Source organism: Mytilus californianus, unplaced genomic scaffold, assembly GCF_021869535.1.
Source record: "Mytilus californianus isolate M0D057914Y unplaced genomic scaffold, xbMytCali1.0.p SCAF_1, whole genome shotgun sequence".
NCBI lineage: Eukaryota > Metazoa > Mollusca > Bivalvia > Mytilida > Mytilidae > Mytilus > Mytilus californianus.
In genome coordinates this window covers 82,737,905-82,762,609 of record NW_026262581.1, presented here as the reverse complement: position 1 = coordinate 82,762,609, position 24,705 = coordinate 82,737,905, and the positions used below count along the sequence as shown (strand labels likewise).

General features: G+C 31.5%; 1 protein-coding gene across 2 annotated transcripts; it reads right to left on the bottom strand.

The window, feature by feature from the left end:
• Window positions 1-1,296: 1,296 nt before the first annotated feature.
• LOC127724877 (putative oxidoreductase YteT) lies at window positions 1,297-24,705 on the bottom strand. Of its 2 annotated transcripts, none has more exons than XM_052231883.1 (12): window positions 24,610-24,705; window positions 22,537-22,655; window positions 21,980-22,064; window positions 21,207-21,280; window positions 20,499-20,558; window positions 18,724-18,888; window positions 16,780-16,968; window positions 7,673-7,771; window positions 6,737-6,967; window positions 4,749-4,815; window positions 4,020-4,114; window positions 1,297-3,317 (listed from the first exon to the last, which is right to left on the bottom strand). In XM_052231883.1, exons 2-12 carry the CDS (start codon window positions 22,648-22,650, stop codon window positions 3,186-3,188), a joined length of 1,311 nt encoding a protein of 436 aa, XP_052087843.1. In that variant the 5' UTR covers window positions 22,651-22,655; window positions 24,610-24,705; the 3' UTR covers window positions 1,297-3,185. The 2 variants fall into 2 exon arrangements, with proteins under 2 accessions (XP_052087843.1, XP_052087850.1); XM_052231890.1 differs by lacking the exon at window positions 16,780-16,968 and adding an exon at window positions 16,556-16,741.

The window sequence follows — 24,705 nt, the reverse complement described above, 5'->3', positions numbered from 1 at the left end:
AAATCGTAAAAAAGAAAGAATTAAAAATAGGTATAAAGATGAAATAAGAGATTGTCATGATTTGTCCACATATAAGGAAACACCTTGCAGGTTGAAATATCATGTTAAATAACCTTTATCTCACCTGCTTTCTAAAGTTTTTTGCCAAAATCTTTCAAAAAAAGATGATTTCATCCTTCCCATTTCATAAATAGTCAAATTTTAAGGATTTTTCCTTTGAAAAACACAACATATTTGATGCCTCGTGTAAAGAGAGTGCCACGCTCTTTGCACGTTAAGAACCCTTGCAACAACTCTTTGAGGGGTCCGTAGGTGACCTGTTGCAAGGCTAAATTTCTGTCCCTATCCAAAATACCCTCATTTCCCGTGGCAGTCTAAATTTATCAGACCTTAATCGGAAGCCCCTATTAAAGAACCTACCTATTGTATTTATTGTTAATTTGTTCCTCGTCCTGAATATGCATGAAATATATGCCACTGGACGTTAAGCAACCAACAATCAATCAATCAATCAACAACATATTTGTAAATATCTGTCATTGGAATTAGAGGGGGGCCAGGGGGCCCGGCCCCCCCCCCCCCCCCCTTTCTGGGAAAAATTTGGTTGATTATATAGGGAATCACTGAAGCATGACCGGAGCGGGCCCCCTCTTAGGCAGTCAGTGGGCCCCACTTATGAAAATTTCTGGATCCGCCACTGCATAGTGTATTAAAAGGAGATGTTGAGTATATATCACTGTGACAGCTACTGAACCACAAAATAACCAAAAATCATCTAGAAGGAATCTGGTTGTTGGTGTTCTCTTTTGGATCATTTTACATTTTGTCATTCAGGGCATTTTATAGCATACTACATTGTATACAGATTATGTTTTACTTGTTGAAGACCATACAATCCCCTTTAGTTGCTTTAACCCTTGAGCTTTGGTCTCTGGTGGATAGTTGTCTCATTGGCAATTATACCACATCTCCTTGTTTTTTATAGACTTCAACAATGACAGGTGTCCACAATATGTGACTAGTCCAGCTCTAAATAGACCTCAGTCTATAAAAATTGTGAATGACTTTAACAGAAACAATCAAAGATCTGCCATCAACAGCCAACCCTCCACATAACAAAAATCATTATTTTGTTTTACCCTGCTGTTTACTGCAGTGTAAACAAAATGTCACCAAGTCTCTCAGTCATCATTTACTGCATGATCTCAAAGAATGATAGTAATAACATAAAGTAAAGATTGTATTTAAAAAATTCAGAAGTATTTGCACAATAACAATATAGCAAATAAATTAATATCTGAATCAATGATTTATTTTTAAAATATCAATGTATAATAAAAATAAAGTACCAATAAGTTAACAATTGACAATAATTCATTACATAACAAAACAAATATATTGATATATAACATAATATAATAAAACATATCTTAGAGTATTATTTTCATTATACTTTCATAGAAAATAATTTCCAAATGCTATAAATCATTCAGTGCAATAATTTTCCATATAATTAATGATGTCAATGTAAATGCCAATATGAAAAGTAGTATGAAAGTATTTCACCATCTTGAATCACAATTTTTAGCAAATGATTTTTCCAGATTTTTAATGAAATACACAGATTTGGTTGCTAAAATGCAATTCATTTGAAAGACTTTTCATTCAAAGGAGGTAAATTATGTGATTTTTATCTTATTACGACAGCTTATTTGCTTCATATGGGAGATAACTCAGATGATTCAATTTTATATAGGAATGTACAGTAAATTTTTCATTTTTGAAGTGTAGTCAGAACAATGTACAATGAACAAACTGTAGCTTGAAAACAAGCTCAGTGACATATACCCTTTCAACAAACAAAAATACAGATTTTTTCAAAAATACAGATTTTATTCATACTTTGCCAAAGTATTATAGTCTTGCTTTTTTCAAAAATATGACAAAAAGAATGGGTATATAACTTGTGGGATAAATGAAATTACTGCCAAGCAATGTACTGAATTGTGACATCCCATCATATTTGTCAAACTAAAGATTACATGCCATTTACATGGAAATGTTGGTTTATGCAAAGACAAGTTTTTAAATACATGTATATATCCCAAACATAAAAAGTAATAATATCACTACATAAACTTAAAAAAAGACTTACCAATATACAAATTTTACACTTTGCATTAGATATGAAATTTTCTAAGGCTTCTTGATGGCCTGAAACAGACCTAATATAGCAAGTCTGTACCAAATGGCTACTGAGCCAGTGTTCATATTTTTATCAATCATTCCCTCAACAATTTAAGACATACATAATAACATTTGAAAGAAAAAGAAAAGTTTTTGAACAAATATTTTAACATGGAATAATAAAAGTTGAAAATAATATAACTGTAACCTTGTATTGCAGAACAATGAATTTAAAATCCCTGAAACAAAACTATTCTGTCGATATCAATTCCCCTCTTTAAAACTGAAAGGACTATGGGTAATCTCATTGTTTGTAAACCAAAATGAAAGTAGCGTTACGTCATTGGTTGAATTTTCATTGTTTAGTAAGTTTTAAACCAATCACAACGTTTTGGTGTACGCTTCAGAAATTATTACCCAGAATGCATTAGATTCTGAAACAGCGAATTATACCTAACCTCTATTGATCAATCTAAAGTGACACATATGTGGAAAAACTTTTAAAAACCTACACACCTCTTATTTAGGATCTAATAAAGAAAGAATTCTCATGATCAAGCGTGAGTTTTTCCATTCTCAGATTGTTAAATTTATAAATATACAGTAAATATTTTAGTTGACTTGCAGGAAAATCCACCAAATTGGACAATATTATTTCAACAACTTCTATACCTTGTCAATCATTCATGATAAACTTGTAATTATAGTGCATTTTTTTTTTCAAAATTAGTAGTTATAAAGTAAATTAAATGTTTCAGTGATTCTATTTGTTAAAATTTTGTCATATCATTTATATATAAAACTTATTATTGATTTACAAAATTATCCACATTAAACCAAAATTGAATAGTATACATGTACAAACACTTCTTTAAAAATAACATAAGAGTTAAACTCAATAAAGTTCATACCCCGTTGATAATGAAATTTGCTGTAAATGATTTAATATGGTATATCTGATGTGTATCTCAAAATAAAAAGTTAAAACATAGTGAACATCAAGTAAATGTTCCATCCGGTGCCATGGATACTACTTTGTTTTCTTTTCTAGCTTTTTCAGCAGCAAACACCAACATATGGCTGTATAATGTCTCATCTGGTCCGGTCCGGATTTTTTCTAGATCATTTTGCTGTTAATAAAAAAAACAAGAGGATTTACTCTCCCAGATAAATTAATTAGTACAAAAATTTGTTTAAACCTCCAACATTTTCATGTGCCTGTGAGGACCTTGTCAGAGGTTATCTTATGTTATATCTCCATATTTTTGTCAATGGGGAGCTTGGTGAAGATGGAAAAATCTTTCATAGTCTCTGTACAAATTTATTCACAATTTTATTTAGAATTTAGGTGATTTGCAGGCATATGGTATCAACACCTGAATGTGTGAAGACATTATGTTGACCTTTAGTTGTCTTTTGTTTTTGTGGTGATGTGTTGCTGTCTCATTTATGTATACCCCACAGCTCCTTTTATGACTAAGATTTGCTTATTTTGCATCATCCAAAATGCCAAAATATTTCAATATCTAATGCAAACAATATTAACTGTATACCAGTACCTGAAAAGGAAAAATTAGCAACTTGCACAAACATAATCTGTGTGAAACTGATGCATTCATGGATTTGCAAAAATAAAAACCTGTGAAAAACAAACAAAACTTCTTAATAAAAAGTAAAATACCAAACTCCAAGGGAAATTCAAAACGGAAAGTCCTTTATCAAAATTCAAAAACAAAACCTCAAACAAATCAAACGAATGGAAAACAACTGTCATATTCCTGACATAAGTGCTTAATAAAAGAAAACCTAAATTATACTGTATGTATACATACAACAACAGCTTCAACAAAACTGTCCATACAGTAGAAATCAGCACCACCATGTCCTGATAAACCCTTCATCATTTTTGCTGTTGTATCAATTCTATCTGAAATACAAATTATTATCAACTATTATAGAAGTTATCTTATCATGAATTATTAAAAAAAAAAAGAAAAGATCAATTTCATATGTTAGTACATGTATATAAAAGAATGTTCAAATTATTCAATGCTGTTAAAATATAAATACTAGTTATTTAAACTTATTCTCCATTTATTCGAAATAAAAAATGTCAGTTTCATTTGATTAAGATTGTCTGTCTACCCAAGAATAATGCATATTGACTGCTGCAATGGCCAAACAGCACTAATTGATAAAAGAATAGGTTAACAATTTGTATGCTGTTTCCTCCAATATATCAAACCCAAACTTTTCAAAACTTTATCAAAAATCAAATTTTGAAAGGTTAGGACTTTTGGAGAAATAAATGTATTGGAGGGCACTTTTTGTTTTTGTAGAAAGCTAAAAATATGCGTGTAAAGAAATGCCCCTGCATAGTGCCTGATTTAGAAAGGTATGTGTCACCATCTAGGACACCATTTATTCTATTTTTGTCAAGTTTATAAACAATGGAAACTTTATATATTTTGAGGTTGGTGTCTTATCTTTAAGAAGATACCAGATCTTCCTCTGAAGTTTTAAATGCTTGTCAGAGTAATTTTACTGTGGAAGTTACCTACCATGATCTCCCCTTGTAAAATCATATAAAACAAGTGAGCGCCCTGCTCCATGGCATTGTAATTCTCCCTGAAAATAAAATTAATTTCATTTTATAAGCTTCATATATTTATCCTTTAGGTTCTTATCATGTTGATGAATTTTTTTAAAGAATTTACAGTCAATGGGATTTATAAGAAAACAATTTAAATATGAAAGTTTAATGTAAAATATTTCTTGTATGATTTGCCTATCTACAAACTTTTGAATGCTATTGGCTTGTAAAATTTCTTTTCTTGGTTAACACTTCGATATACCATGTTGCCTAAACTACTATCATTGCCTATGTAAACACTGTGTCAGTTTCAATCCGATATATTTGTACACGAAACACATGAATGGAATCCTGGGGTTTCACGAAAGGTGAAATTTTACTAGCTGAGAAACAGGGAATACAAATTTTCAAGTCTTTGGTTTGACCGAGTAGGGGTTTGATCCCACAGTCTGCCTGCTCCCCAGGTTAGGACCCTACCATGAGACCATCAAGAAGGTTACACATGTATTGTATATACAAGGCAAACAATATCAAATAAGAAATTAGCAATATACTGCATACAACACACAATATATTGCTGTATCTTTCTAAATCATTTGACAAACAAGGTAAAATGTAATCAAAGGCGTATTTATGGAGATTCATTTATGGTTAATCCAGACTTTTTACCGGTTCTACTACAAATTTTGTCTAGTTTGGGGGCCCTCTTTTTCAAAATCCTGGATCCGCATCTGGTAATCTTAAAAATTCATTGAATATAAAATTGAGAACAAAAATGGGGAATGTGTCAAAGAGACAACAACCCGACCATAGAGCAGACAACAGCCGAAGGCCACCAATGGGTCTTCAATGCAGCGAGAAACCCCCGCACCCGGAGGCGTCCTTCAGCTGGCCCCTAAACAAATATGTATACTAGTTCAGTGATAATGGACGTCATACTAAACTCCAAATTATACACAAGAAACTAAAAAAAAAATGATGCAAGACTAACAAAGGCCAGAGGCTCCTGACTTGGGACAGGCGCAAAAATGCGGCGGGGTTAAACATGTTTTTTGAGATCTCAATCCTCCCCCTATACCTCTAGCCAATGTAGAAAAAACAAACGCACAACAGTACGCACAGTAAAACTCAGTTTAAGAGAAGTCCAAGTCCGATATCAGAATAGGAAACACAAGAAAATAAACAAAATGACAATAATACATAAATAACAACAGACTACTAGCAGTTACTGACATGCCAGCTCTAGACCTCAATTAAAATGATTGAAAGATTATGTCTTCATCATATGAATATCAGGCACAATACCTCCTGTTAGGGGTTTAGTATTATACCATCATAAAATATATGAGAAGAACATAACCCGTGTCATGCCAACAACTGGTTTTAGAATAAATATGTTTAATTCCGATGCAAAGACCCTATAAGTGAATCAATATTAAAGCCAAAATATGCAATCTTTAATGACCTGACAACAGTATCGTAACTATATCCCTTCTTAATAAGTCTGTTTAAAGGTTTTGTTAGCTTTTGAGGTGAATACTGACATTTTTGTGCTTTGTAAAGAATATTACCATAAAAGATTGGATGTGAAATACCTGAACGTATAAGATGTCTGCATGTTGAGTTATATTTATGAATGATGTCCTTATACCGATGATAAAATTTAGTAAATGTTTTGACTAGTTTATGATATCGAAAACCCTGGTGTAATAATTTTTCAGTAATACATAAATTTCTCTCGCTAAAATCTAATATATTGTTACATACACGAGCGAAACTCTTCTTTATTTTTGTATATTACGTTTTACTGCAAACTAAAACACAACTTTGTGAATCTTTCTGTTAAAAAAATGTAATCAGTCAAAATCTATTATATCAACAAAGTGAAGGTCACATGATCCTCTGGCTGCAATCTATATTAGACTTCCAAATTCTACACAAGAAGTATATATTCACCTTAGTTCCAAACACTGTAACTTTTCTATCACAAATAGCTTCTGTAAATGCAATCATTGTCATATTTGCTGTAGCTCCATTTTTAAATTGCATGTTGACAACCTGGTTGGACATAACATCATTATCACAGTCATAAACACATTTCCCATAAGGCCCAGTCTTCAATAGTTCAGTTATATTTTCTATGTCTGGAGAGGAATGCAAAATGGACAAAGGCCAACCTTTGTGTCCCTGAAAACAAATTTCCAGCAATACATCACTATTAAATTACTGGTGTTCTCTGCTTTCATATTTATATACCTATACATTAGTGTGCATAATGTTTTTTTTTTATAATTATTCCAAAATATAAATTATATAACAAGAATATGTGTCTATAGAACACCATGGCCTACTCCCATTTTCCCATTTTCATGTTCAGTTTAAGCCATGAAATCTTGGTAAAAGCCCTAATTTGACTTCTTTTCACAATAAACATGTAAATTTGACAGCTAAATTCTAATAGCTCGATCTGGAATGAAAAATAATCAGAAAATTTTCAAAATCAAAGGTACCTTTAATAATTTCACCAATTTCAACAATTTTATACTCAAGTTAATGCACAACATGTGAAAAAAAAAAACTTTTTTAAGTGTGTGATTTGTGAAAAATTGCCTGCAATATGACGATTCAAGTTCCTGTGATCTTTAAAATTATCCAAGACTGTTTTATTTAAATTTTTTATTTGCTTAAAGTGACCTGAGGCAATTTTTAAAAATAAACTTGTGACTTAAGGAAGGCATTTTATGGAGCCCCAGCCTACTCTTCCTGAATTATTTTTTTTAGTTGTCACTTTAAATGAAAAAAATAGTTTAGGAAACAATTTACAACCTGTTTTACCAGACTGCGTATTCAATACAACAATGCAACTGTATCAGCACCAAACATAATACTCACATTAGCTAACTTTTCAAGGTAAACTTTTTTAGCAGAATATGGACAAACACGCTCTATAGATGATGGACAATCTAAACACCTGGATGCAGCTCCCTTTGGCTAAATCATAAAAAATTGACATTATATTAAAACAAAATTGATCCATTATATGCAGAAATTACCTGTTGACTGTTTGGCACTCTATGAATATAAGAAATGTGATGCATGTGGCAAAAAAATTCATCAAGAAATATTGTACATGTATTCATTGCTTCAATATTGTAATGTTATTAAAGTCTTATTTCATTGGTGACTGTCATGGCAACCCAAAAGTTTACAGATGTATAAATTCAACCTGTTTTCATTATGTCATGAGAATGAATGCTAATACAAGCAAAGCATTTTAGTAAGTCTTAATGAAATTTTGATCTCAACATAATTTTTTGCACATTTCATTGGAATAATAAGTAGTAAAGTTTTTTTTTACAAAGTTTATTTATATGTAAATTTTGCCTTTCATACACCCACAAACTCTGACTTAACTCCACAGCCACTTGTCTAAAAAAAAAAGCCTATACACTTTAATGTGTTATATTAAAGTATATAGGTAAGTTTTTTTTTCGGAGACAAGTGCCTGTGCTTAACTCGTAGTTTGAAAATGAGTTAGTCACTTTAACACATCAATTAACTCTTTAAAAACAACCTTAACTACTTTATTGTTTTAATATAGATTCTACCACAAAACCACATTGATTATGATATTTCTATGACACAAACTTTGTTGGTGGTTATCTTATGTCACATGTTTTTTGTTTTTTTTTTTATTTGGAGAAACTGATGTTGATGGCAAAACTTTGAATAATTTATTCAAACCTTTTATAAAATTAGAGCTTTAAATTTTATAGAGATATTGCAAAGAGTCACCATATAAAATAAGAAGATGTGGTATAATTGCCAATGAGAAAAATCTCCACCAGAGACCAAGTCTATTTATGAAGAATGTATGTTGCCATCTATATGTCTTTTGGTTATTTTTGCCTTCAGGTTGCTGTCTCATTGACATATTCCCAACAACTTTCATTCATATGTGGGAAATCTTGTGCTACAATTTTATAATCAATGTGTGGTTTATTAAAAATTTATCCAACTGGCCAGAACCGATATAAAAGCTCAACATGAATGTGTCCATAGTACATGGATGCCCCACTCGCACTATCATTTTCTATGTTCAGTGGACTATGAAATTGGGGTCAAAACTCTAATTTGGCATTAAAATTAGAAAGATCATATCATAGGGAACATGTGTACTAAGTTTCAAGTTGATTGGACTTCATCTTCATCAAAAACTACCTTGACCAAAAACTTTAACCTGGAGCGGGACAGATGGACGGACAAACAAACGAACGGACGCACAGACCAGAAAACATAATGCCCCTAGTACCCCCCTACTACTATTGTTGGTGGGGCATATAAAAGTCGAAATTTTAGCAGATTTCGAATTTTGATTGGAATCGTCACGTTTACGTTTGCCCATGATGGCAGATTTGTAAAAACAGGCTATTATTTGAACTTGGAATTATTTTTAATTATGGAATTTGCATAATTTCTTGTGCTGGAAATTTTTAATAAATTCCATGTTTATTCTGTACGTCAATGTTCTGTGCTGTGCACAACACTTTCTATTACACAGAAGATAGTACATTTCCAAAGAATGTATTGTGCCGCGCACAACACTATCTATACAAAATACATTATATGGAAAGTGTTATGAACCACTCAAAACATTATAATAACAAATAAACAAGGAATTTATCAAAAAATTCAAGCACAAGAAATTATGCAAATTCCATAATTAAAAATAATTCCAAGTTCAAATAACAGCCTGTTTAAAGTTCAATTTGAGACAAAGTCTTTATAACAGTCGGAGATTGTCATGATTGGATATTCTTCTTTATGATTTCAATTATAAAAACAGTTTTTAATATGAAAACAAGAATAGAGAACGCCCCCCTTATTTATTGGACAACTCAGCTATTCTCGGTGTTTTTCCTATATATTTCAATAAATTTTCCCCTTTAGAGTACCCCAGTATTTAACACGATGTACAGTGTTAAATAAAATAATATATATCATACTTATTCATTTATAAATATCCTTATTTGAAGAATAACTTTTAAATATCAGGATACTTTTTTAAACTGAATGCTCATTTAAAATAATATCTATAAAGCGTAATTAAATAGGATGTTGTTCCATACACGCTTACATGTTTGACCTCGTTTACCTCGTTTATGCATCATTAATTCTATTGATATTAAAGACAAGCTACGGACACCTCATCAAAGGTTACAAACCTGTAATCAGTGAATGATTTATGGCTTCAATATAACTTATTGAAGGGATAATTGTTTGACAGCTTGTTGTTATTTAAATAAAAGAAAACGTGTTTTTTCTACTTTAAATTTTATTGATGTACACAAGCTAAAGACCAAGCGGTACATTTATGTACCCAGAGGATTAGACTAACTGAGACACTTCAAAGTATCTGAAATATGCTGCTTCTGTTTTATTAAACCCAATTATGACCGAAATATCTTTGTGAAATAGATTGCCACAATTATAAACTAAAATGCTCAAACGGACATGCCCAAAGCCCCAAACGGACATTTTTATCGATCGATAGTTGGTAAAAATTGAAATGACCGTTTTATGAAAATGCCTTGAATAACAAAAAGTGGCAAACCAATTCTATTTGACCGTTTGAGGCTGAGAGCAGCCGGACTTTTTATGAAAGTTTCGGTCAAGTCCGGAATATATGACCGTTTTGGAAGCCCTGGCCCCTACTACTATTGTTGGTGGGGCATATAAAAGTTTTTTTTTTAATCAATTGAATTTAGTTGTCTTCTTAATTATTGTACTTACATATTTTTGCAAATGCATTATTGCTTTATGACTATGTCCATTTTCATGAACTGAATGATGATCTATAATATTTTTAAATTCCTTTTAAACTGACCTTAACACAGACATTTATAACATGTAAAATATGTAAAAGTTTGAAAGTCAATGAACCATGATGAGGAGGCGAGGCAATATAATCTCCTTGTAAATGAGATGTGCAAATGCTTATACAATTGCAGACCAAAATATCATTGACTTACCATTGGTGGTTCATCTTAAACTGACCTAATCACAAACTTTAACATGATAACTATGCAAAAGATTCAAAATCTATAGATCAAGACTGAGAGGGGAGTCCAATAATCTCCATGGAAATGATGTTGCCAATGATAACAACTGCATACCATATATCATTGACATATAGACTATAGTGGTTCCCCTTAAACTGACCTAATCACAAATTAATTCATTGTTGATGCCACTGACACCTCTTGAAACAGCATGTCTTATAGACTCGCTTTTTTTACTTTGTCAAGTCGAGATAAATACTGACATAAAAAAATGAACAAAACTATAAAGAATATATCGGTAAGTGAAAAATCATAACCAACAAGCATTCTGTGAGTATTGCATGGCAATACATAGTCCCCTACCGGTTAAAAATTCATTGTAATGGAGCAAACCTACCACTAAATTCTTCAAACAATTTACTAAAGAAAAGGAAAAAAATCCAAAATGTCATTTATCTTAATACAATGTCTTTTACAAATCTTTAAAAAAAAGATGAGTTATTTTTTATTGAACAGAAATCTAGTAATTAATAAGTATTTCATCAAAAATTTAATTCTAGGGAAAGTTAAAAATGAGTTAATTCCCTTTGAACAGAAATCTAGTAATTAATAAGTATTTCATCAAAAATTTAATTCTAGGGAAAGGGTTTTAACTGAACAAGGAGAAAAGCTAAAATCGTGAAAATCGAACTTGACCTGTAACTTGTCATGATATAACAATACACCAAATATCAAATCAATATCTTCAAGCATAAAGAAAAATAGTCTGGAAAACTGATTTGCTGGACTGACGGATGGACAGATGGACGGATGGACAGACAGACGGACAGAGTGCAAACCTAAAGTCGGTAGGGGACTAATAAAAGTTATCCAGCTAAATTTCCTTCCAGATGGACATTATGAAAAATCATGTTATCAAATTAGACATTTTTCCAATATATGAATTAAGCTATTTCACTACAGAGGATAAACAAATTAACAAAGAAAAACAATTTCTTAACCATTACTAACCATATCTAAATAGAACACATTCTGGTAAACTTGCCCTTCACTGTCACTTATTAAGATATACATGTTCAGTAATCAAAGTCATATGATACTTCAAATTTTAAAAAAGTTAAATATGTTTTATTTACCTTAATGGCTTAGTTTTATTATAAAATACATGTTAGTACATGAACTTTCTTTAAAAGGAAATAATTTATCTTATGAAAATATTCAGAAATGTCATGCTATTGAATTATTGTCTTTCCATACTCTAATATGCAGTGACCTTACCACAAGACCTCTCAATAGTACCTTGCAACTGCTAAGCACATTTCCAAGGGAAAAAGTAAACAAACATGGAATTGTTTCATATTTTTCATGTCAGGGCCTTTTATAGCTGACTATATGGCAAAGGTTTTTCTCATTTTTGAAGACATCCACTTCATTTGAAGTTTGGTGGATAGTTGTCTCATTGGCAATCATACCACATCTCCTTATTTTTATATGTATTACTTTTGGCTTCTGGAGAATAGTTGTCTCATTGGCAATCATACCACATCTCCTTATTTTTACATGGAAGTTAGATAGTGTTAATTGATTCTGAAAGAAAAAAATTAAAACACCAAATCAATTAACAACTGTTAATTATGACAAAGTTTAATAAACAAATAGAAACGCATGGAATTTATGTAAAAAAATTAAACATGGCTCTTTTGCATGTCTATCATCTCACTTATTTTTCACCTGTTCTATGATTATGTGTTGATTGTTCATTAAGGTCACGTTTTGTAAACTTTGGCAATAAAACACCAAAGTTAATTACTAAGCAAAGTTTTCACTGAATGAAATATTTTTTTCAATTATATGTTATGGATTTGTATTAAATGTAAAAAATCGTGCATAGAGAACTTAGATTAGTATATATTCATGCATTGGTTCAATAATTTCCATAACATTATAATTTCAAGAAATTTGATTCATTTAAGAATTGAATGCTTCTTTTTGTAACTTCATTGGGGTGTAAAAACGTTGACCGAAGTACATTTTGTATGAAGCACGGAAGCGCTTCATTCTAAAAATGTGCGCACGGTCAACGCTTTTACAACCCTATGAAGTTACAAAAAGAAGTATTCAATACTTATAATTACATGTTTTAGCTAGGATCATGAAAACACGATTTTTATCAAGTTTTTATTTAATTTACCTGTGCACTTTATTGTGGGACCTCGTGTCATCATGAATGATAAATTTCATTGTGTAATGAAGTTGATTAAGGAATAACGCGAGATTGCAGTTACAACTGTTAGCCAAACAGAATAACGTATTATAATGAAACATACATCTAATGTCATTATATATCTTTAAAACTTAATGCAGCATTGTATAACATGTGGTGAGTTCATAATACTCAACTATGAATATCTCAACATAGATGAAACATGACTGGTAGGAACTTTAGCTGGTATCTTTTCATAAATTTATAAGCTTTAGTTATTTATTTTCATAATAATGCTTTATATGGTGATGTTCCATAGTTGTTCAAAACATTTTAAATATAAATATATATGATTATATAGGTAATATTACTTTTGTTGAATTATTGCTTAGAAAACTTCCAAAGCACCAAAGGTAAGAAGAAGGGAGAATGCCATTATGGTTATATCTGAGGTACACTAATAAAAACAACACTTAACTGCTGATTAAAGAGCAGGTATATACAGATAAATATAAACACATCAGTCATGCAACTTGCAACAAAAAATCATTTTTCTATTTGCAGGATGCCACCTTAACAAATACCTTCTGAGTTGAGATATTTATTTCAACTTTGCCCTGAACAAATATTAGAAATGTTGATCATAACTTTTGTTATGATATATTGTCTATTTTTTTTTTGGTATTACTGTCCAGACATAACTATTGTCCATTTAAGATACAGTTAAGTTCAGAATAATATTTGCTGATTGAGCCTTACATTGGAAAAACATAGACCATTTATCACAAAAATCCATTACCTGAAGAAATGTATCAGTATCAGCAAATGGTTTAACTATGATATTAAGATAAGGAGATGTGGTATGATTGCCAATGAGACAACTATCGAACAGAGACCAAAGGATGATGATGTAATTAACTATATGTCACATTATTCCTTCCACAATGAGCAAAACCTATATTGTGTGGTAATATATAAAACATTTAAAAATGGTTAAACATGTCTGTGAGTGCTCAACCTTCCCCTAACTAATGGGACAGTGGTGTAACAGCACAACATTGTAACGACTGTAAAACTGTAAATAAAATGCTCCGCTGGGCGCAGCTTGATACGACCACAGAGGTCGAACCCTGAACAGTTGGGGCAAGTATGGACACAACATTCAAGCTTGATACAGCACTGAATTTGGATTGTGATTAAATATTTGACACAGCACAGGTTTCTGACACAGGATGAATGTGGTCTAAGAAAAATTTTTTAATTTACCTATTCAAACCATATCATTATTATTTGCTTTTATATATAAATCAGAAATAACCAATTTAAAACAGAAAATTTTAAAGAAAAAAAAAATTCCCCCCAAATTTTTTTAACCCCCTTATGATTCATCACCCCCAAACTCAATCCCAGCCTTCCCTGTGTGGTATGGTACCTGCAGTACAATTTCAGAGAGATCCATACTCTTGAACATAAGTTATTGTCTGGAAACTAGAAAAATGCTTGTTTTTAGCCCCTTTTTGGCCCCCAATTCCTAAACGTTTAGGGCAATTACCCCCAAACTCAAACCCAGCTTTCCCTTTGTGATATAGAACCTTGTAGTACAATTTCATGAAGATCCATACACTTACACACAAATTATTGTCCTGAAACTAGAAAAATGCTTGTTTTTTGCCCCTTTTTTGGCCCCTAATTCCTAAAATTTTGAAGCAATTACCCCCAAAATCAATCCCAGCCTTCCCTTTGTGGTATGGTACCTTGCAGTACAATTTCAGAGAGATCCATACACTTGAACACAAGTTATTGTCTGGAAACTATAAAAATGCTTGTTTTTTGCCCCTTTTTTGGCCCCTAATTCCTAAAATTTTGAGGCAATTACCCCCAAAAATCAATCCCAGCATTCCCTTTGTGATATGGAATCTTGTGGTACAATGTCAGAGAGATCCATACACTAACACACAAGTTATGTCTGGAAGTTACAAAAATGCTTATTTTTGGCCCCTTTTTGGCCCCTAATTCCTTAACTGTTGGTACCATAACCCCCAAAACCTTCCTTTTATGATATTGAACCTTATGGTAAAATTTCATAGAGATCCATTCACTTTAACTAAAGTTAGAGTGCGAAAACCAATGTGTCTTCAGACGATGACGACGACGACGCCAACGTCATACCAATATACGACCGCAAAAATTTTTTGCGGTCGTATAAAAACTATTGGAAAGTGCTGGACTCATCAGATTGGCACCAAGCACAAAGATCTTACAAAAAGACAAAACACACATCGTGCTGAAATAAGAGTACTTGCAGTTACTGAATAATGATTCAAAGCCAATTCCAACTAATACATAAACCAAGTTTTCTAGACTTATTATGTAATAAAACCATTGATAATTAAATAAATGGGGAATGTGTCCATGGGACACAGATGATGCCCCCGCTTCCATATCATATAAAGTTATAAAGGGACAACTGAAGAACGGTAAAAGTGAAGCTACCCAAATTTGTACTTGATCTGAGTTTTGTGGTAATAAGTATTGTGTATAAGTTTCATAACATTTAGTTGAGGCTAACTTAAGTTAGAGAACGGAAACAGAAAATTCAGCAATTTTTCCATTTATAAAGGGGCATAACTCTAGAATGGTTAAAGTGACACCCCCAATATTCGAACTTGATCTGTGTTTTGTGGTAATAAGCATTGTGTATAAGTTTCATAACATTTGGTTGAGGCTAACTTCAGAAAGAGAACAGAAACGAAAAATTCAGCAATTTTTCCATTTGTAAAGGGGCATAACTCTAAACGGTTAAAGTGTTGCCACCAAAATTGAAACTTGATCTATATTTTGTGGTAATAAGCATTGTGTATAAGTTTCATAACATTTGGCTGAGGCAAACTAAAGTTAGAGAATGGAAACTAAAAATTCAGCAATTTTTCCATTTGTAAAGGGGCATAACTCTAGAACGGTTAAGATGAAGCCACCAAATTTCAAACTTGATCTGTGTTGTGTGGTAATAAGCATTGTGTATAAGTTTCATAACATTTGGTTGAGGCAAACTAAAGTTAGAGAATGGAAACCAACTTTGGGATGTACGTATGTACGTACAGACGGACGGACAAGGGTAAAACTCAATGCCCCCTCCGCTACGGCAGGGGCATAAAAAGTATCTACATTTTAAATCTATCAAAAACATGGTCATATATTCTGTGAATGTTTTGGATTGTAATTATATGATATGTCCTTCATTAAAAGCAGATTGCACCCTAGCTGCACACAACATCGCCATATTCTATGGGAAATTTATGGAATGGATAGCTTAACTAGGATGGACTATATGACATACCCCTTTCATATCACAGCTTATTTGTATTTTTACTTTAAAAAATTTGCTGTTTTCTATAGAATGCATCACTTGATCGTTATAAAATATTCTAAATATTCAAAGCAGAGCAGAAAATGTACTATTCCCTGTGTTTTGCAAATTATTGTTATGAGAAAGCTTGCAGGAAAACTGACCTTATGTTCACGTGAGAAATGACTCAGATTACCAAATGATGAAATTTTCTCACAACGATTCTTTCCCATCCAAAAGTTAATCAGGTCAAGGTCATGACAACATTTCTGCAGCAAGGAATTTGAACTTTCCATTTCAATGCTCCAATTTCCTCTAACAAACGAATGTGCAAAATGCCAGTGGCCAACCTGAAAATTGTACATAATCCTTCAATTTCTTTACAAACCTTGTTGTCTTTTGAAAAATGGCTTAACTTGCCAAAAGATGAAATCTTTTCACATCTGTTTTTAGGTCCCATCCAATAATTAATAAGATCAAGGTCATGGCAACATTTAGCCAGTAAAGAACTAGAACTGTCCAATTCTTTATGCCAATTTCCTCTTACATAGGAATGTGCAAAATGCCAATGTCCTACCTGAAAAGGTCAATAGTACACAATGAGTAATAAAGCAGAGAAATAGTCACTACATCAATGATTTTTTTTGTTTATATTATCATAAATTGGTTTTAACTTACTTTGTCAATTTTCTAGATTTCTATTCCAGTTATGAAAAACTGACTTGTCAAAAGATCATTCTTTTGCTATACAAAATTCAATTATGCATTTTAAAATGAATGCACTAGAAATCAATCAACAAGGGAGATAACTGAGGTCAAAAATGGAAATATGATTAACCCTTACCATGCTGACTTGTTTTCTACACATGTAGTCTGTATGCTGAATTGTTTTGTTAAATTTTTCATAAAAATAGCTTCATTATTAATTTGTCCGTAACTTGATGATAAACGCTTTGATTGGTCCAAAACTTGATATCCATACAGTCGAAGCACTATATAATAATTTGTCACAATGGTTGCTATGGTAACAAACATTTTTGCTATTTTTTAGTATTTTTTTCATTAAAATGTATTTTACTGGCTAGCCTAGCTATATAATCATTTCTTATCCATCTAAATACATGTATAACTCTAAACTGCAGTAAACTGAAAATAACTGAAAATAAAAATACATATGTGACAAAAATGCGGAATTTTAATGTAAATAACATATGACTCACCCGTGTCAAGATGCTCTTATTCTCTTATTGTTAGAAGAAATTTATAAGATAACAAATTGTTGCTTTACTACAAACAGTCTCAACACTATAATAAACATGCAATAGCACATCAGAAATTAATTCAGTTTAAGTATTCAGTCAAATAAAAAGTGGTTGCTATGGTAACATCTTGGTTTCCTTAGTTTCAATTGCCAGAGAATTTGCATTATTAGGACGAATGAGTGACAGAAATTTGATATTTGTAACCAAGAAAGCAGGATATTTAATTTTTTGACAAATTTGACAACTCACTTTGTAATTCTTATTACCTCTGTTTCTGTCCAGGTTTGAATAATTTCAATTTATAACTAGTTTTTTCTTAGGCTTTATGATTATATGATGTTTTGATCAGTTTATGTAGTTTAAAACCTTAAGTAAAACCAGGTAATTAAGCTGTAATTGTAGGACAAAATTTACATCACTGTACATGTGATAATAGTGCTAAGGAGAAATCATTACATGTTTGCACAACTACTCTTAACATGCTGTCAAACTAGTAGGACTGCTTCTTGAAGGGTTTGGGTGGTTACTAAGTTGTATTACACTATACAGACTTTAACATCTTTAACATATCTTTTCTGATAAAGCAATGGGATTTTTTTTATGTTCCAAATAAATTGAGGTAATAGAAATACTCTTCCTTCATACAAACAACTATACTGACTATATGCTTCTGAATTTTAGGCAAGCAAAAACCTGCCAAATCATTGACTTTTGTAAGATCATTTGAATGTACACAACTTTTAAGTTTGGTTAACCCTTACCATGCAGACCCCTTCTTTTGACAGGTTTGACGTTATCGTTCTCAGTGCGGAACCCGTCTTTTGACGGGTTGCACTGGCAATTTTGTGACCTTTGCAAAAACATAACAAATTTTTAGCAAATTTATCGAATATGTTTTCAAAGTACATATATCAATATTAATGATTTGCAATCAAAATGGGTACAGTACAACTTATTGTTCCTGTTTGTCATTAATTAATACAGAAAAAATTTAAAGGACAAAGGACACATGGAATTGTTGTTTGACAGATCTTAATTGGAAATGTATTTCACCCTTTTGGATAACTTACAGGTTCTAAATGCTGTATATTAACAACATCCCCTATCCTACCACTGTCTATTATTTCTTTAATCTTCATGGCCCATGGACTGTATCTAAGTACATGACAAACTTGTAACAGTACACCTTCACTTTTACATGTTTTGACTATTTCCATGCATTCGTCTTCTGTTGGCTGTAATGAAAATAAGCATACAAATCATAATGAGTATAGTCAATATACTATAGCATATTCATCATAATTTATTTTTAAATAATAAAACAACAAAGTTGAAGAATGAAAGATCTTGTATTGCTCATCAGAAGTCAGTTTCACAAAAACATTTACGACTAAGATTGATCGTAAGTATACTGAATTGTCCATGACTTACGATCAATCTTAGTCGTAAGTATTTTTGTGGAACCGACTCCAGATACCTATGTTTAACAGGGAGTACCAATAGTGTACACTTGTATAAAAATAAGAAGATGTGATATGATTGCCAATGAGACATATTCCACCATAGATCGATTGACATAAAAATTAGCAACTATAGTGTACAACTTTCAACAATATAATCTTGGAAAAATGTGTGAGTCTTTCAAGCAACATGCATGTGGTCTCCTAATTAGATATAGGAAGATGTGAATGTATTAAGCAGAAATTGCAAAGTTCATGTTAAGGTTTTAGAAACCCAAAAAAATCTCTCCGATCAAATTTGTAAAGTAGGTTTACAACATTATGTCCTGAAGTTTTGTTGAATTCTGTTCTGACAGCTGTTTTCAAGGAGTTGTAGATTAACAAAGTGTGATGTGAATGACAATGATAATGAAAGACACTGAAGTCATGACAATACATGTAGCTTACACTAATTCAATTTGAAAAAATAGCTTAACATATGCAATAACATTTCATTAGCTTATTCAAGATCAGCTTAAAAACCCTTTACATTAAATAACCTCTACATAAATCAGATTTGTGAAATAGCAATAAGGCCAAGTAAATTTAATTAGTAGATTTTCATCCAAATTTTTGAAAAAAATGGGGTGGGTGGGAGGATTTTATTTTTTATTTTTTATTAGATATGAAACGCTCTTGTGACGTGTTCTTCATATATGCAAGTGTAATGATAAGGTTCTATCATGTATATACATGTATAACGAATCAAACATACAAAGAAATGCAAAAACCAAAATTTGAAACAGGATGTTATTAATGAAACGAAATTATCGACAGTTACCGGTAACGAAAATGAACAAAATCCGGAAATCGTAAATTTTTCAAAATAAAAAAAATTGGGGCGGAACGATTTCAGAGGGGCGGGCGGGGATGAAAATCTATCAATTAATTTTAATTGGCCTAATACTGCATTTAATGTAATCATTAATGTCTAATCCGACAGATAAGTTAGAAGCATACTTCACTGGACAAATCTCAAAACCACACTAAACAAAACTACAGTGGATTCATTATTTTTCGTGGGATACAACTTTTCTTGGATTTCGTAGGTAGAGTCTAACCACGAATTTCAATATTCAACAAAGTACAAATTTTCTATAGGCTTGTATGCAGACTTTGACAAAACCATCAAATCAAATATCTACAAATGTTTAATCTTTCCTCAATCCACAAAAATAATTGAATCCACATTATAGGTGTTTTAGGGTGTCTTCCATACTTTTTTTTTAAATATTCATATAACAAAACTTATTTGTTTCTATACTGTCGAAGAGAAATCATTACTTATTTATCTGTGTTTATATTCAAAGCCATCCCTATCACTATATTTGATTGTTTTTACTTACTGCCATTGGTTTTTCCAACAAAATATGGTACTTCAGTTTGGCAAATGCTACTGCTGGGTCCTGTGAAAATAAAAATGCACAGTGTTTATTGTTATTGAAGCTTTCATCGTAGAAAAGGGGGATTTGAACTAAAGGATAGTGATGGCAGCCATCACAGAGGGACCCAACTGGAGTTAACCAGTAACCAGTAGGTTATTTGATTCAAACATAGCTTATACCCATGGAAGGCACCTCTAATTTAACCGCAATAGATTCTAAAGCTGAAACAATTTTTGTACATATGCACAGTGATGACAAAGTTGAACTTAGTTTTAATTCTCGTCTCTTTACGTATAGTTTTCTACCTTGTACCTGACACACCTTCAAGTAGTGGTGAATATTCATGCCAAGTTTCATTACTCAGCTCCTAGGGCTAATTTTTATACACATGCACAGGGGTGATTAAGTTCAATTAAGTGTTTGACCTTGACCTTCACTGTAGGATTTTCTTCCTTGTATGTGACAAACCTTTCAGTAGTAGTAGTGAAAAATCATGTCAAGTTTTATTACTGAACTCGAAAGGGTTTAAAAGTTAAAGATAGGAAAATATTTTTCTACATATGCACTGGGGTGACTAAGTTTTTTACCTCGATGGGTACATAACAATGTGTAGTAAATTCTATGGAAAATATCCCTGAGAAACATTTTGAAATTATGAACTATAAATACCTTATGAAGTTTATCCTGAGTACATATTATTACACAGTCAGCAAACTTCTCTTTTTGTGCTGCATCTTTCCAGTCTTTATGAGAAACAAAAAAAAAATAGATTTAAATTTAAATAAAGCCATATCTTTCATGTGCAAGCTCATAAGGTACCAGTCTAAGGAAGGCAGGTCACAACAAATGGACACTTAGTTGACCAGTCTTTGCTTTACTACTAAATGCTGCATGCTTAATAGAAAAGCAGCAAGGCCTTTTTAAATTCAAAGTCTCTGATTTGACATAGTTCTGGATCATACCCATGTAATCTTAAGAAAAAAGTATTGCTTTTCATATCAATATTTGAAACCTCTCATATATGCATTTTATATATGTATGTATAAAGATAAAGGTTTGATTTCATACAAATGCATGCAAAACATCAAAGCAGTGAAAACATTTTCTTCTGATACAAAAATTAATCGTCTTTTCTGGCCATGCTGGTAATCCATTACTTTCAATAAATATCATTAACATTCATTTGTTCAATGGCAAATAATAATAAAGAGTAAAATTAAGTTATGATCAGTTAACATGTTAGTGATGTCAAGAAAACAGCCTAAGGCAACTAATGGATATTCAATGCAGCAAAAAAAATCCCACATCCAGAGGGGAGCTTAAGCTGGGCCTTTAACATATAAATGTACCAAAATGTAAAAAAGTCTTAGTTTTTATCTAACTTAATTTCATTTTAAAATCACAAATGTTGCATACCTTTTCTACCTTTTTGAAAAGTATACCTTTGAATATATTTTCTTTTGGAATCTTGTATTTGTCAACAAATTTATTTCGAAAGTCATCCCTAGGTTCTGCCACACCTATCACCTAGAAATATAGGTATGAAAAGTAACATGTTAAATTTTCTATTCTACATTAAAGGCAATAAGTAATTAAGATATCAAATACACAGGTTTCTGTAAATGTAATAAATCATTATGGTTACCTGGTTACTGAATACTGTTCTCAAATAAAATTTAAAAAATTGTGTTTGAATGGATGTGTGATTAAAAATTATATTCATGTTCCCCAAAATAGAAAAACAAAACCTGTTTTTTTAACCTATCATTTGCATAGATAAGAATAAAAGCTATAACTGATGATCTAAAAAAAACACCCTACTGTTGAGAATTGTATGTAAGCCTCTAGATTTCTTTTTTATTTCAATTAATTTGTTTATTTCGTCTCTATGATACATACTGTTAGTTACATCTCTTAGATATGTATGTACCAATACACATGATGGATACATTTATTTGTTTATAATTGTGGCCAATAAATTATTCATTTTGAATCCTACCTTGAACGGATGCCTATCACATAAGGCATAACTGGCATATCCACTTCCCCTGCATCCTGCTCCAATAACAACAGCTGTCACAACCTTCGTTTTTTCTGGTGCTGAATGAAACATTTTTCCTATAATGAAACAAACATGCCAACTTTTAGTGAGATCATAATAATGAGTGATGGATGCTTAAGATCATGTGGATTATATTAAATGGATATTTAGGATTAATAAATATATATACCCTCTTTGACTTGACTGCCATCCTGAGTTAGATTTGTATGGCTACATGGGAAGGTCAAATGAAGGTACAAAGTCATGTAGATGTAACAAATTGCAGAAAGATATGTTAATCTTCCTAAAACACTTTACTATGAGGAGACCTGTGACTCTTTGTCCTTACTCCTAAATATTGCATATATCAGTGACAGGGAATATATTTATACAATTCACGTTTATTCACTTAAAGATTTAAGTTATATTTAGATGTATAAGTATTTGCAAGACTGACGAGTTAAGCCTTTTACAACTGATTTTTACAGTTTGTTCTCATGTTGTACTGTTACACCACTGTCCCAGGTTAGGGGAGGGTTGGTGCCTTCAAACTAGTTTTAACCCCGCCACATTCTGTATGTGCCTGTCCCAAGTCAGGAGCCTGTAATTCAGTGGTTGTCGTTTGTTGCTGTGTTACATATTTGTTTTTTGTTCATTATTTTGTACATCAATTAGGCTGTTAGTTTTCTCCTTTGAATTGTTTTACACTTGTCATTTTGGGGCCTTTTATGGCTGACTATGCGGTATGGGCTTTGCTCATTGTTGAAGGCCGTACGGTGACCTATAGTTGTTAATTTCTGTATCATTTGGTCTCTTGTGGAGAGTTGTCTCATTGGCAATCATACCACATCTTCTTTTTATTATTTAATATTCTTTTCAAAGTTTGAATTATCTCCCCTTCATCTTTTTCAAAACTTATTTACAACTCCTTAATTTCTAAAGTTTTGGGAGATCAAAACATGCCTAAATAATTTATGGTTTGCTAATGATTTTTTACCTCAAGAACTAAACAAAGAAATCTCCACACGGATGTTAATTAACTATGCAATGCATTCAAATTTTGAATTTTGTTATAAAAAATGCAGTATTTTTAATTAGAAAACAGACAAATGAGATTTTTATTGTCCATGAAATTATACTTTTAAAATAGTAAAGACAATTATTAATGACAGACAATTAAGCATTCTGTTAGAGCAATTTACATTGTAGTGAACAGAGTGAAAATTTTATTCAATAAAACATTTTGTAAAAGGAGAAACTATTTTTTTTACTTTAAGTTAAAAAAAGTGTATTCTGACAAAAAGTCAGGACACTTAAGCTGCATCAATTGATGAGAGAAAAAGTAAATTTTGTCTCATTAAAAAAATGTATGGTGTAACGGAATAAATCTGTGTTTACATAAGAAATGATCATTAATCTAGATAGTATATAAGACATGTAAGAAGCAATTATAAATTGAAACATAACTCAATACTAGTATGTCTTGCAATACAGTCATGACAGTTATGAATACTTATTGGCCTACATGTACATCCTGTTCTTGCTTATATTTTGGAATTGCACAAGACCATGTTATTCTCAGCCGCTATTTATGACCTCCTTACACTCAATCTATTGGATGTGTACAGAATGATATTTAGAATAAGATTTTTATAAGTTTTAACATTTCTTTGTTCATCTTTTTTTTTTAAAGTGATTTGTGATCATTTCTTGTATGTTAAATTTTTATCCTGGGCATTTGTGTTTTAATGAAAAAACTTTTATCTGCATGTGATTTGTGAATTGATATTATGTTGTAAAGTGCTTAGAGTTATTTCATATTATATACTGTGCTGTTAAAAATACTGTATAATAATAATAATAAATAAGTTGATATCTAAATCTAGTAAAATATGATTTATTTGTTAGTTGTAATGAGCTTTGAACCAACTTTCAGTAACTGTGAGTTCTCTCAATTTTGTTCAGTGTTTTTTACTGAGTAACGTCTTGAAAATTACAGTTTCAAGGTTTATATATATATAATATCTTTACCTGATGCAATATATGATACGTTATATTATTTCAAAATACACACAAGATAAGTTCAGTGTTGTCATTACTATTTTTACAGATACAATATTAGAGTTA

Excerpts from the sequence above, each read along its gene's own strand:
- LOC127724877 (XM_052231883.1), bottom strand. The coding sequence starts at position 22,650 with ATGTTTCATTCAGCACCAGAAAAAACGAAGGTTGTGACAGCTGTTGTT. Across the intron at positions 18,889-20,498 it reads TGTTGGAAAAACCAATGGCA|CCAACAGAAGACGAATGCAT; the intron begins GTAAGTAAAAAC and ends TTTTCATTACAG. Across the intron at positions 16,969-18,723 it reads ATATACAGCATTTAGAACCT|GTAGGACATTGGCATTTTGC; the intron begins GTAAGTTATCCA and ends TGACCTTTTCAG.